At 44.3% G+C, this 14,310-nt stretch overlaps 2 protein-coding genes across 5 annotated transcripts; one reads left to right on the top strand and one right to left on the bottom strand.

Moving 5' to 3' along the window:
• Positions 1-2,289: 2,289 nt before the first annotated feature.
• On the bottom strand, positions 2,290-12,968 carry LOC100286339 (snRNP core Sm protein Sm-X5-like protein). Its single transcript, NM_001159226.1, has 4 exons — positions 12,856-12,968; positions 12,503-12,543; positions 12,253-12,411; positions 2,290-2,627 (listed from the first exon to the last, which is right to left on the bottom strand). The coding sequence occupies exons 2-4, from the start codon at positions 12,503-12,505 to the stop codon at positions 2,508-2,510; spliced, it is 282 nt and encodes a 93-aa protein (NP_001152698.1). The 5' UTR covers positions 12,506-12,543; positions 12,856-12,968; the 3' UTR covers positions 2,290-2,507.
• On the top strand, positions 2,646-8,006 carry LOC109939298 (protein ALP1-like). Of its 4 annotated transcripts, none has more exons than XR_004853179.1 (4): positions 2,646-5,401; positions 5,478-5,703; positions 5,777-6,988; positions 7,063-8,006. XR_004853179.1 is itself a non-coding variant. In XM_035963403.1 (4 exons), exons 3-4 carry the CDS (start codon positions 6,596-6,598, stop codon positions 7,618-7,620), a joined length of 951 nt encoding a protein of 316 aa, XP_035819296.1. In that variant the 5' UTR covers positions 5,292-5,401; positions 5,478-5,703; positions 5,777-6,595; the 3' UTR covers positions 7,621-8,006. The 4 variants fall into 4 exon arrangements, 3 of the variants coding, with proteins under 3 accessions (XP_008662861.1, XP_020401445.1, XP_035819296.1); XM_035963403.1 differs by having other exon boundaries at positions 5,292-5,401; XM_008664639.3 differs by having other exon boundaries at positions 5,777-8,006.
• Positions 12,969-14,310: the final 1,342 nt, after the last annotated feature.

Here is a 14,310-nt window from a genome sequence, read left to right on the forward strand (position 1 = left end):
AGCCTCTACCCTATCTGTTTCGATATGTCTAGCTCGAACTCGAACCCATGCTGGGTCGAACCGAGCGATCCGTTTAAACGCCAATAGGGTAAATTTTAGGCCATGTTTGTTTACCCTTTAGATTATATAATCCAACTTAAATAAGTTTAGAGACAAACAAATCGCATAGATTATTAGGTGGATTATATAATCTAGATATCTAGATTATGATAATTATAACTAGGTTATTGGGTACTTATATAATCTATAAGCTAGATTACATAATTCTAGAAGGAAACAATCAGAGCCTTACAGAACTGCACACAAGAAATTGTTTTGTTTGAACTCAGATGGACAAAGAAACAGCTCCTGAAAGCTGGCGAAGGAGGAGCTGTATTAATAAACAGTGAACAAAGCGTTGGTGGGCATGTTGTTGGAGGAGAGATCATGTACTCATGTGATGTGACCTTGGATAGGCGCACCACATGTTTTTCCTCCGGGCGCTTGGAGCCGCGTGATAAAAAGCTCCGCCGTACGACGTCGTCATTTCGTCCTTTCTGTTGAGTATTTTTGTCTGTTGCACTTACACTTCCACACACGCAGTGCTGCATTTGTTTCCCAGGAAATGCTTCGAAATTACCCATGCTGTTCTTCATCTCCTTTTTGCGAACGAGTGGATAGGACTCGGACTAATAAGGACACAATCTCCGATTACTCACGGAGAATTTCTCCATTAGATCTTATTCGATTGTATTTGGATCTAAAGAAATTAAATCCTTTATAGTTAAAATTAAATAGAAAGGAGTTTAATTCACTCAATTAAATTCAATCCAGACATAGCTGAACATAATCTGGCCCCCGGTCCCCACGAGTATAGGTGTACATTTGGACCGGACCTGATGGACCGGCCCGAAGGACGGAAAGAAAGCACGTCCCATGCACGACACGACTCGAAATATTTTAGTGTCGGGCCGGCACAGCCCGATATATCAGGCCAGGTTTGGGCCGAGGTCGCGGCCCATGAGCGGGCACGAGCACGGCCCGTTTAAGGCAGGCACGAAATGGTCCATATAGAGGCACGAAAAGGCCCATATATTTATTAAAATTACACTTCATTCCACACTTTCATGTACTTGGTAAAGAACACAAAGCTAGATATAATGTTAGTTAGATGTTTTTTGTAGCTTTGAATTAGAGTATGTGATGTAATTTTATTTTTGTTATGAATATTAGATAATGAACTGAACTTACGAACTTTATATAGAGCTGATTATACTCTTTTTCTTTCTAACAAAATGATTTACAAACAAGATAGTCATTGCATAGCTCTGGTAACTTAATACAAATATTAAGTTTGCTTTTGGTCAAATTTATTTGTCTTATCTTTTATTTGTTTTATTAAATTTGTTTTGAATCGGGCTCTGATGTGAATTTCGAGCTCTAATGTGAATTTGGGCCGCCCGAAATAAGCCCGGCACGTTTAAGCAATTATGGGACAGACCGTGGGCTAGGCCCATGGGCCGGCCCGGTACGGCCCGAAATTCAAACGGACCAGGCCGACACGAAATTCAAATAATACGGATCTTTTCGGGCTTGGGCCGGACAGCCTGAATGTACACCTATACCACGAGGGTTGAAATGGAGGGAATTGTTGCCCACGATGCGAAACTATTCCTCTTCCCCGTTTCCCACACTGCAAACTTCCCTTCATCTAAATTGGTCCGTTAATATTTTAAAATTATACTAAAAATTTAATATACGGTCTGTTATAAAATAGCAAACTACACTCTAACGTAGATATCTTTTATAATTTAAAATATTCTTTATTCAATTTTAATATAATCGGTTCGAATTAACCTCTAGCGAATTAACCTCTAGCTATTGTATTTTCCCTCTAGCGAATTAACCTCTAGCTATTGTATTTTCTAGTGGAGACAGATTCCCTGTCGAGGATGGAAGAAAAATCTTCCTCATGAGCGTCCGCAAGGACAAAGGCAGGGATAGTGAGCCATCCCCTGACGGGTAATTCGCCATTGACATCCCTTGGGATTCTTGTGATTCAACCCCGCTTACATTGGGACTCTTGTGATTCATCAACCGCTACAGCGTCCGTTACTCCGTTAGGGCTTGTTCGGTTACGCTAACCCTCTTGGTCAAACAGCATTACTGACTGACAGACACACACACAAACAGCAAGGAACATGCAAGTACCAGGCAGGGAGCTGGGTGGGTGGTGGATCAAGTGTGTGCTGAACACACACACACACAGCAAGGAACATGCAAGTACCAGGCAGGGAGCTGGGTGGGTGGTGGATCAAGTGTGTGCTGAACACACACACACACAGCAAGGAACATGCAAGTACCAGGCAGGGAGCTGGGTGGGTGGTGGATCAAGTGTGTGCTGGGGGAGTTGGGGCCACTCAGATCAGCATATGTTTCGTACAACCAGACGAGATCAGGGCAAGGCAGATCAATCTCCTCCCCGGGGGAGAAGCAGCACAGGTGAGGGGGGCCGATGCCGATGCCGATCAGCCTCCGCGCGCCTCCCTCCTGGTGGCGTCGTGCAGGATGTCCACGTCCACGCCGTCCTGCGGGAGCAGCACGTACCGCACCACCGAGCCCCGGATGAAGCAGTTCCGCACTGACAGCTGCCAAAGGAAAATAATTCGACCGTTAACAGCATGTTCAGCGTCAATAGTTCACTGTTACTTCCTACAGCAAACAGCATTGCAAAAAAAAGAAGTGCGGTCTGCAATGGATGGGATGCTTCCAATAGCCTACTCAGAAAAAAAGGATGCAGCACAGCATTGCAGTGCGTTCACCAAGCTGACCACAAAGAGCTATCTCCTACACACAAAATAGGATACATGAATATATAAGCACTGCTTTGCTTCGAGATTACTTCGAGCATCTCGTACGCATGAAAACCACACTCCAGCAGTATTACTGTACGCTATGTATCTATGACTAAGCAGTATTGTTCGTGTTCCCAACACCCACCCCACCTGCAGAAATGTAGTCCAACCAACTTCAGTAGCCTAAATAAATGCCAACTAAAACAGCACCCTACCTGCCAACAGGACTAATTAATAAGGTCCCCCCAAATAACACACACACCCCCCCATAAGTAGCAAGCATGTCGGTTTGCATAATGTATCAAGCAAGTCGAAGGCGGAATCCAGCACGTATATCAACTTCAGTGTCTGCTTGCAGAGTGGCAACCAGAAACCGATTGAGCGAGCAGCTACCCATGTCGGTTTGCATACCACCTGTTTGGTTACCTGTATATGAGCATGCAACACCCATGGGATGCAAAAATCAGATGGTGCATGTTGTTTGGTTACCTGTGTGGGGGTCGGAGCCTGTCTCGCTTGCTGCAAAACCCACCTCTCAACCAGGCCCGGCTCATACGGCCATTTTGGGCGTCGCTCCGTAGCCAGGCTCCCCACGCGCGGCAGCTCGCTCGCAGGCGCATTCGCTCGCGCAGCGCCGCGTGCTAGGGTTTCCCGAGCTCTCCCTCGAGCTGGATCCCGCGTGCTAGGGTTTGCCGTCGTCTCGGCCGGGTACGCCATCTCCACTCGCCCTCCCTCTCTCCCTCGAGCTGGATCCCGCGTGCTAGGGTTTGGCGCCGCCTCGGCCGGGTACGCCATCTCCACTCGCCCTCCCTCTCTCCCTCGAGATCTCCCTCTCTCCCTCTCCCTCTCCCTCGAGATCTCCATCGGTGTCGTCGCCGTGACTCGTCTGTGCCGAGCTCTCCCTCTCTCCCTCGAGCTCTCCCTCTCCCTCGAGATCTCCATCGGTGTCGTCGCCATCACTTGTCTGTGCCGAGCTCTCCCTCTCTCCGTCGAGCTCTCCCTCCGCTGTCAAAGGTACGGAGGTTTGACACTTTTTCTTGCCCTCCCCCTGGATCTGGTTGCTCAGATACGATTTTGTGCTTGCTCAAATATGATTTTCGTATTGGTTGCTCAGATCTGGATTTGTGGATCCAGTTTCGTATTGGTTGCTCTGATCTGGTTGCTCTGATCTGGTTTAGAACACGCATTTCTTCAAGAAAATCTATAATTTACTTGGATTGTCACCCTTAGTGATCCGTTTTGTTACCTGTATATGAGGATGCAAGATCCATGGGATGCAAAAATCAGATGGTTCATGTTGTTTGGTTACCTGTATATTAACAAGATGACATATTTATTAACAAAATCTACATACTCTTGCTGGGCACAAGCAGTACCTAGGATCAATGATGTTGAGCTGAGTTCTATGGTTACTTTTTTATTAGTCTCTGAGCAACCAACCAGTACCTCTGGGTGAGTTCTATGCTGAGTTCTATGTTGAGCTGAGTTCTATGTTGAGCTGAGTTCTATGGTTACTCTTGCTGGGCACAAGCAGTACCTCTGGGTGGCGCATCTCTTGGATGTCGCAGCCGTGGTTTTTGTAAGAATCTGTTTTATATATATTTGCAACTGGCACATTAATATTTAGCATGCTTAATCATATATTTTCTCAGCTATAGATCAATGTTCTATGTGTTGAGCTGAGTTATATGGTTACTTTTGAATATATCTATACTTGTTTATTAGTCTCTGAGCTGTCGATCAATGGTATATGATGCTTTAATGCCTCTGGGTGGCGCATCTCTTGGATGTCGCAGCCGTGGCTCGTGTAAGAATCTGTTTTATATATTCGCAACTGGCACATTACTATTTACCATGCTTGATCATATATTTTCTGAGCTATAGATCAATGTTCTATGATGCTAATGTGCCTCTGAGCTATAGATCAATGTTCTATGATGCTAGTGTGCATCTGAGCTATAGATCAATGTTCTATGAAATTACTTTTAGCAACTAGCACAGTACATCTAAGCCAAACTTAGACCTCTAATCTCCTTTTCTATTTTATTACTCTAGCAATGGATCCTACTATTGCACGTCGGCGGCTAATTGCAAAGGCTGTGGTCCTTGTAGCAGTTATGTCAGCCTGGTTGGATGCATGGTTGAGGCACCGACTACATGCTAGGAGGTCTATCACTTATGGCCCAATGCACCAAAGAGACCAAGAGAGACAAAACAACCTGAGATTCATTTATGAATCCACTGATGTTGAGTGTGTTGACTTACTTAGGATGAGAAGGGCCCCTTTTATGCAGTTGTGTGACCTTTTTCGCACTAGGCAGCTATTGAGAGATAGTATTCATAGCTCAGTAGAGGAGCAGGTTGCCATGTTTTTACATGTGGTAGGTCATAATCAAAGGTTTAGAGTTGTACACATGACCTTTCGAAGGTCTATTGAGACCATCAGCAGATACTTCAGGGAAGTATTGTATGCGGTTGGTGAACTGAGAAATGAAATGATCTTGCCACCTTCAACTGCTACACCAACCAAAATTAGAGATAGCCACAGATGGTACCCCTATTTCAAGGTCAGCCATCCACAAATGTAATCCCTTCCTTTTCATGTGTAGGTTTGTAGTAACAAATGTTTGCCCTAATGTGTAGGACTGTATTGGTGCCATTGATGGCACTCATGTGCTAGCAAGAGTTCCTAGAAATCAGAGGGCTGCCTTCCTTGGCAGGAAACACACCACAACACAGAACATCTTAGCTGCTGTAGACTTTGATCTAAGGTTTACATATGTTCTTGCTGGCTGGGAGGGATCAGCACATGATGCCCTTATCCTTGCTGATGCCCTTGAGAGAGAAGATGGTCTAAAAGTGCCCCAAGGTAAAAAATTAGTATTGGTCTACACAATACACACTTCCCTTGGTATTCCCTAATATATGATCTATGATGTTAGGTAAATTTTACCTTGTGGATGCTGGTTATGCTGTCAGGCCTGGGTTTTTACCCCCTTACCGTGCCACACGGTACCACTTGAGTGAATATGGGGGGAGGAATCCACAGAACCCAAAAGAGCTCTTCAACCTTAGACATTCATCACTAAGGGTGACAATAGAGAGGGCCTTCGGTGCTTTGAAGAACAGATTCAAAATATTATACAACAAACCTTTCCATCCATACAAGACACAAGTAAAGCTAGTCCTAGCTTGTTGTATCCTCCACAACTGGATTCTTCGTCATGGGAATGATGAACATGTTCCACTAGAAGACACATGGGCTGCAAATCAACTTCATGAGGGAGCTCCCCTTGACCTTGTCATGGACAATGCTGCCTGGTCTGCTACCAGGGACAATTGGGCTCAACAGATGTGGCAAAATAGGGGATAGTGGTCATTATGTACTGTGCTAAGTTGCTCAACAGATGTGGCAAAATTGAGAACATTGTCTATTAGCAATGATGAACTATATATAGTTATGAACATTATGTGCTAAGTTGCTCATAAATTTGTAAGAACTGGTTCCATGCTGAGAACATTGTCTATTAGCAATGATGAACTATCTATAGTTTTGAACTCACTTTCTTTGTGTGATGTGCCCAGTTGCTAATGATGACATTGCTTACATCCTGATACCATTGTTGACTAGCAATGATGATTACTGCTACTTCTACTTCTACTTTCCTATGCTGACATTACTGCTACTTCTACTTCTACTTTCCTATGCTGACATTACTGCTACTTCTACTTCTACTTTCCTATGTTGACATTACTTTCCTATGCTGAGAATATCTATCTGTATTCCCCCTAATCTTTTACTTGTTCCAGCTATGGCTGACATGGTCTCTGGGGTTGCTAGCCAGGGGGCTAGGCCTGCTCTTAGGTGGAGTGCCGCAATGTCTGAGTTTGTTCTACGCCGTTTTGTTGAGTTGATAGGTACTGGGGTTAGGACTGACAAGGGTTTTAAGGAAATCCACCTTAACTCTGTTGCTAAAAATGTCTTCGAGTTCTGTGGCCAAGAAGTAACAGGCCAGCAAGTGTACAATCACCTTCGTAAGTGGAGGTCTAGGTGGGTCAAAGTTTGCAAACTGAAGGACATTAGTGGCGCTCTTTGGGATGAGGATACCTTTGTCATAAGCTTAGAAGAGGGTCATTATGCTGCTTACATCAAGGTTAGGACCAGCACCTTCCATTTCTCTAATTTGGTCTAACTTCAAATTGCTAACTTGAGTTGCTAACTCAATAGGATCACCCAAAAGATGCTGATTACCTCAATAGGCCCATAGAGAACTATATGGCTATGCAAATCATTTTTGGAAGTGGGGTTGCCACTGGTAGGTTTGCAATGGGTTCAAATGAGCCTTTGGGCAAGCCAAGTGACATTGTTGACATCTTAGATGATGGCATTGAAGTGACCTCAGAGTTTGTTGATGCTTCCAATCTAACTGGCAAGGGAAAGACTGTTGATAAGGGTACCCCTGGTGACTCCATTGATACCAAGCCTATGTCCAACTTAGGGAAGAGGAAGAGGTACATGACTGATGAAGATGTTGTTGTGTTCAATGGGATGAAAGAGGCTGTATCTGATGTTGCTGCTGCTGTCCGTGAAAGCATCCATGCTGAAGCAGCACCTGGGATCTACAATGTTGTAATCAACTGTCCTGGGTTCTCTAGGGAGGCTCTCATGTATGCCCTAAACCACATGATGGAGCACAAGGCCACCTCCCTGGTGTTCCTGGACATGACTCCTGATGATCGTGACCTATGGCTCAAGACTTTCCTAGCCAAGCACTACCACAACTGATGTATCCCTGAGTGCAGCAATGTCTGTCTAGAACAATGATGTATCCCTGAGTTCTATGGGTCTATGGGTTTAGGGCATCTATACTGTTTAAGAACAGATTTGGTCCACTTGCTCTATTCCATCTATACTAGATGCTACTTAAGAACAATGATGTATCCCTGAGTTCGATGGGTTTCCCTGTTTAAGAACAGTTTATCTGATGTGTCTCTCCTTTATCCTGATTAAGAACAGATTTGGTATTTGAGAACAATGATGTTTCCCTGAGTCCTATGGATTTCCCTGTTTGAGAACTGATATGCTACACTTGATCTGATGTGTGTGTCCTTTATGCCAATGATGATAACAAAAGTGAATATTAAGCCTACTCAGTTAGCCAGCCACTAATAATAGTCATTTATGTTGTTTTGTTGTTTTTGGTGTTTAAGAACAGATATGCTACACTTGATTCCGATTCACTTGAACTGTTGTGTAATCTACACTGTAATCAGCTGTTTGAAGTTTTCAGTAATCAGCTGTTTGATCAGCTGTTTGAACAGATATGCTACACTTGATTTGGTTTTGGTTTTTGAGAACTGATACTCCTATCTATATCCTTTATCACTATTTAGTAGCTGGCTACACTGTCATGTAGGATCAATTTTACTGAGCTGAGGCTAATATTAATAACTATTTCATATTTACAAGTCCTAGTGTAAATATCAGTAACCAGCTGTTTGATCAGCTGTTTGATCAGCTGTTTGATTTATTTCATATTTACAAATGTTTGATCAGCTGGCTACACTTGATTTGGTTTTGAAGTTTTCAGTAACCAGCTGTTTGGTTTACACAGCTGTTTGATTTATTTCTTATTGTGTAATCAGGTGTTTGAAGTTTTCTTTTATCTTATTGGTCACCAGCTGTTTGAAGTTTTCAGTCACCAGCTGTTTAGAATGATTTCCAGTTTTCTTTTATCTATGATTTGAGAAAGAAAAATCGTCTCTTAGTTTTCAGTAAACAGTTTGAAGTTTTCAGTCACCTGTCAAGCTTACTGTCAAGCTTATGTTACTACTATCAAGCTGTTAAGATGGTAAATTGTGACACCTTGAATCAAGCTATCAAGCTGTCCATGTTGCTATCTTTGTCCATGTTACTCTGTCAAGTTGTTAAGATGGTAAATTGTGTATATTTTTCAAGCTATCAAGCTGATATATGCCTATGATACTGTCATGTTAAATTGTGTAACCTGTCAAGCTGTTTGTACTTTTTTTGTGCTGGTAAATTGTGTAAGCTGTCAAGCTTGAATCAAGCTGTCCATGTTACTATCTCTGTCCCTGTTGCTATCTCTTTCCATGTTGCTATATCTGTCAAGTTGGTAAATTTTGTAAATTTTCAACCTATTTACTGGTAAATTGTGTAAATTTTTTAAGAATTCATTTGTCCCTATCAAGCTGTTAAATATAATCAAAAGACACGCCCAGTTCTGTCCATTTAGCTGGTAAATTGTATAAATTTTTAAGTTGTTTAAATATAGACAACAGATCTCTGTAAGCTGTTTAAAGATAGACAACATATTCTTTTTTTAAATTTTTAAGCTGTTTAATCAAAAGACATGTCCACATCTCTGTATACGCCCAGCACCAGCAGATTAACCAAACACAAGCCCATCAAATCCTGGCTCACTAAATATAGACAACCAAACATATTCCCATCAAATCCTGGCTCATTCAATACAGATAACCAAACAACCAAACTAATTATCACTTGCATCCATTTATTCAGGCTGGGCTCAACCTGCATCAATGTTTCAACCAGGCTCTGCCCAGCCAAGGAACCAAACACGCCCATAATGTATCAGACGCAATTCACTTAGAGCAACTCCAAGAGACTGGCCGGATCGTTTTGTAAAGGTAAATTTGGCTATTATTACAAGAAAAGCGTCTCCAACGGACTCGGCAAATGGCTCTTCAAAATTTAGAGAGTAGCTACACCAGTGATTTGGCTAATCTCTTGGAGTTGCTCTTAGGACACAGACACAGCTTACAAAGTGAAACTTCGGCAAGAAAGTTCAGAGAAAATATAATGTTTCAAAATAGAGATAAATATATATATATATATATTATGAAATTAATCTCCATGGTGAATTTAGTAGCATGAACCTTGTGTCCAAAATCTATTTAGGTGTTTAACTATTTGCGGTCAAAGGTAAAGTGAGCTGTTTGAGTTGGGACAAATCCAAAACGACCTACCATTTGGGATCAGGGGAGTGGGAAAATGTAGATCCATTAGCAGCTTGTGCTGGAATTAACTGGCTGATAAAAAAGCCGTCAAGTGCGGTGCAAGCACTAAGAAGGCCTGAAATATCATGGTGTGAAGGAGTAGAAACACCGGATCTCTCTTATTCATTTCACTCATGCAAGTACGCAACCATAGGAAGTGAGCGTTCAGAATATAATAACTTGCCAAGGTTGCAGAAAAGCTAGGCCCTGGCCTAGCACCTCATCTAGGTTAAATGCGATTAAACTTTTATGTTTCAGCAACGCAATAGCTATGTATGAGAGACGTAACTGCATATGAAAGAATAAGTGAGAAATAAAAGAGTTATGTCTGTACAGCCCACTTGGCCCATTGTCTTAGAAAAGCCCACTAGCACATCTAAGCACCATATCTCCTATCGATGCCCTAACAGGCTATCAATACCAGCACCACCACCGATTCCCACCCAGCTGCCACCTTTCTAATGCAGCAGCACCGCCTTCTGCTCTGTGCACCCTCTACCCCCGTCTGCTCCCTCGCCCCTAACCCCGTCCACTCTGCTCCATGGCATGCCACCTCTGCTCCGCACCGCTACAGGACAACCTCGGCTCCGTTCGCATGCATGGTGCGAGGCGGAATCAAGTAGAGAGAAAACAAAATCGAGCAACATGAACACCATGAGGTCCTAAACCTGTCCCTTGTCTTGTTTTCTTCACTATCCATGGGTCCATCGGCCTTTATTTGTACAACATAGGAACCGTTCACAACACTACCAAAGATGCTGGAAAGGAGGGGGAGAGGGGGTAACTGCTACTACTATGGCCTTTCCATCTGGTTCTCAGTTCCCACCAAAGTCGATGTCATGGTTCTAAAGGCGTCGCCTAGGCGTCCAAGCATAGCTATGCAAACATAAGGTGTCCACTTTCATGTTAGATGTCCAGGGGGTCGCCAAGGAGGACGTGGGACTCGCCTCTGAGAAGGGAAACCAGGTCCAAGGTTCCAGAGTGGGTAATAAATTTCTCCCGCACAGCACATCCCGCCTTCTGCGAAGGAAGTCGTACGTAGGAAGAGGGGGATTGGGAGAGAAAAGGAACAAGGGGAGAAGAGGATATACCAAAAGAGAAAATCCACCGCACCTGCCGGCTTCCACTTCTTCCTTACGCGCTCACAGCGAGTTCCTGCAGATGCATCCCGCGTGGCTCATCGATTCCCTCCCAGATGCATTCCTGTGCATCAATTTATTGTTGTCTTCATGTCCTCCATTCCGTATGCAGCATTGATTTCATGTCGTCTGACCAACTGCCTGGACCCCAGGGATAGAATGAGTGGAAGACTGCTCATCCTTGCCTCCTCACCAACCAGAAGCTCTGTCCCCTGCTTTTCAAGGTGCCTAGCTCCCACGGTCCCGCCTGCTTGCCTGTATGTTTCTTCTCCCTCTTCATGTCCTATGTCTTCCCTTAAAGGCCGAAGCTTGCCTGCCTTGTTCCCTGACTGCTCTGTTTTTATCACTGCTGCTCTAGTTATAGATGCAGAGTGGTGTGGACCGCCGCTTCCTTTCCATGTGCTGACCTTTGTTAGTTCTTTAATTCTTTGTTTTCAAAGTTGATAGCACAATGGAAAGTTCAGATCCAGGGTGGAAGTATGCCTACTGGTCAAACCTTCGTAAAAAAGATGTTGTGACATGCACCCTATGTGGTCACTCATATTATGGAGGGATAAAAAGGCTCAAGCAACAACTAGCTGGTGGCTTTGGAGATACAAAAATGTGCATCATGACTACTACTGCAATTAGAAATGAGATGAGAGGTAACTTGGAAACCGACAGTGGGAGAAGGCAGCATCACTTTGACTAGAGATTTCAGTTCTGCGCTTAAGGTACTTATATATGTTCTGCACTAGCAGCACTGTTAATTAAGTTACATTATATTACTAGAGACTAGTTTATGGACATTAAGAGATGAGAGATCTCAGAGTTGCTATCTTACTACTCGATGCCGTGCACTAGTAGTCTAGTAGCACCACTTGCTACTGTATTACATGCTAAGAATTCGCAATATTAATGTCCGATTTGCTTCTGATTTTTACTTGAATTATACATTAATACATTTATATGGTGTCGCCTAGGCGGCTGGAAGGGGGCTGCTCGTCTTGTTGCCTTAAAAACCATGGTCGATATCAAACAAGGATGGACATTAAATAAAAACCATGGTTGTTATCAAAGAAGGACGAACATTAAACAAAAACCATGGTTGAAATCAAACAAGGATGAACATTAAACAGCCAAGGAGCAAAAATCTAGTAACCTACAAAGTACAAACTCTAACCGATAGGATTAAGCTGAAGGGCATGGATTCTGTCATTCTGTGCTGGCATGACAATTAGACACAGCAGTAGGCATACCATGTGGGGATACTTGTCCTGGTCGACAACGCGGGTGTTTTCCAGCTTGATGTTGAGGTACTGGTCTACCGAGTGGAGCGTCCCGCGGATCGCCAGGTCATTCTTGAGTTCCACCGTCACCTCCTTCCCCACGAGCTCCTTGAAGTAGGAGAAGAACAGCTGCAGAAGAAGAAAGGCGCGTCAATACAACTCTGGCACGGCTCTAGCAAGAAACAAATCATCAGTACATCAAGTACGAAAGGAAAGTTACCATAGTGGCTCTTGCTACTGTCTGCTCAGTTCAGTAGACACCTGAAAATCAGAACAATAAAATTAGCACCCAAATTCCGGGCGGGGGGCAACAGTCTGCTCCCCCTCGTTCGCGCAACTAGACGACAGGTGCGGACGGATCTGTTATATGATAACTTCCTTTGCAAACAAAAAATTGTTCCAAAAAAAAAACGAAGTTGTGGGTATGATACACATTATGTGCATGTAAATTGGTTCAGATTGGAACGCAAATATCTTACTCTAGGGCTTGGGGTGCTCGGTTTTTCTGCAGAGCGTGAAGGGAGGGGTACTAAGTGGGAACGAATTAGCGGAGAGAGAGAGGAAGAGGCGTACCAGGTGGACGCTCGTCGCCGGCGAAGGACTGAGTGAAGACCCAGCCAAGGGCGGCGGCGCTCGACCGGCCGTTCGCCGCCACGAAACGAAGCGCACAGCGGGATGAGTTCCGTTCCGTGACTAGCGACAGTGAGCCGGAGTTGTAAAACGAGACGAAGAATAGGCGAGCAGGCTTTAGCCCAACTGTCCGCCAGCCCACCACCACTGCACAAGACCCATGCCACCGCCGTCCGCCGAGAGTAGATGGGGGCCTGCGAACAGCCCAAATGCAAAAGTGCATTTTCCATAGTCCATCCGTACAAATCAAATTGACTTTATTTATCTAATATTGCCCCTTTATAGTTCAATTTGCTTTCTCAAATAGTTCCCACAAAAAATGAGTAAACCAAAAAATGTTCTAACTCTCTAAAAAAGTTAGAAACACAATATCTATCTTTCTTCAACCATTTTTAATATCTCACTGTTAAAAAATAGAAAAAAGCAATCTCAAGTTAATGTTTATGCCCCTCGCAGATGCTCTGCACTCTCTAATCGCTCTAACCAGACAGTACCTATCAACAACCAACCACTCTAAGGCCAGTGGTGGCTGTGACCAGGGGTGGACCTAGGCCCATGGCCGCCTGGGCCACGGCTCGCGGCGCAGGCCCAATTTTTTTAGAAGAGCCGGCAGCCTAGAGCTCGTGAACCCTAGGCGGCCATCGTGGACTCGTGGAGGTGCTCGCCGCGCCGCTGCCTCTGCATCTACTGCCGTCGCGGCCTGTGGGCCTCTGGCGCCTGGCGGTCTGGCCTCGCCCACGCAGACGCTCAGTCCACCGCCCAGACGCCCAGTCCTCTCGGCGAGTCGACGACGCCTCTCGGTGGCGGCGCCATCTGCCCATCTCCCCTCTCGGCGGCGTGCCGTCCTCTGCGGCTCCGCCCATATGCCCAGTCCGCCGCCGGCTCGCCGAGCTCATCTGTCATCTCCCCTCTACGCCCTCTGTCGTCGCGTACTCACGTCGTCCGTTGAAATAGCAGGTAGAAGACTTCAAGTGTTCAATCCCTTCTAACTTTTAAGGCTTTAATTAGATGTTTTATAGATATTTATTGTGTTTGTAAAATATTTCAGATACAATACAAGGAGCTAGTAACAATCAAAATGAAGAAGAGGCATAGAACATTGCAATCATTTTTCTCTCCAGCTCTCACACCCGTCGTGCCTAATGTGCAGCCAAGATCAACCTCAATTCTCAACCAACAGTGGGAACCGGAACTAGTAACAATCAAGCCCAATAAACTGCAAGATTAGGGAGGCTATTGTTGAGGCAATAGTAAATTCAACTTCACATGAACAAGAGCAAGAAATTCCACCTTCTGAGCAGGTATTCAATATAGTTGCTAATCCTGGGCTTAGAAAACCAATTCATGAATACGATGTTAACATTAGGGATGTTGTTAGAAGAGAGTATTTGTTACAGG

The sequence above is a fragment of the Zea mays genome, chromosome 10 (assembly GCF_902167145.1).
Source record: "Zea mays cultivar B73 chromosome 10, Zm-B73-REFERENCE-NAM-5.0, whole genome shotgun sequence".
Taxonomy (NCBI): Eukaryota; Viridiplantae; Streptophyta; class Magnoliopsida; order Poales; family Poaceae; genus Zea; species Zea mays.

Excerpts from the sequence above, each read along its gene's own strand:
- LOC100286339 (NM_001159226.1), bottom strand. Across the intron at positions 2,628-12,252 it reads AGGACAAGTATCCCCACATG|CTGTCAGTGCGGAACTGCTT; the intron begins GTATGCCTACTG and ends TTCCTTTGGCAG.
- LOC109939298 (XM_008664639.3), top strand. The coding sequence starts at position 4,892 with ATGGATCCTACTATTGCACGTCGGCGGCTAATTGCAAAGGCTGTGGTC. Across the intron at positions 5,402-5,477 it reads GATGGTACCCCTATTTCAAG|GACTGTATTGGTGCCATTGA; the intron begins GTCAGCCATCCA and ends CCTAATGTGTAG. Across the intron at positions 5,704-5,776 it reads TGGTCTAAAAGTGCCCCAAG|GTAAATTTTACCTTGTGGAT; the intron begins GTAAAAAATTAG and ends CTATGATGTTAG.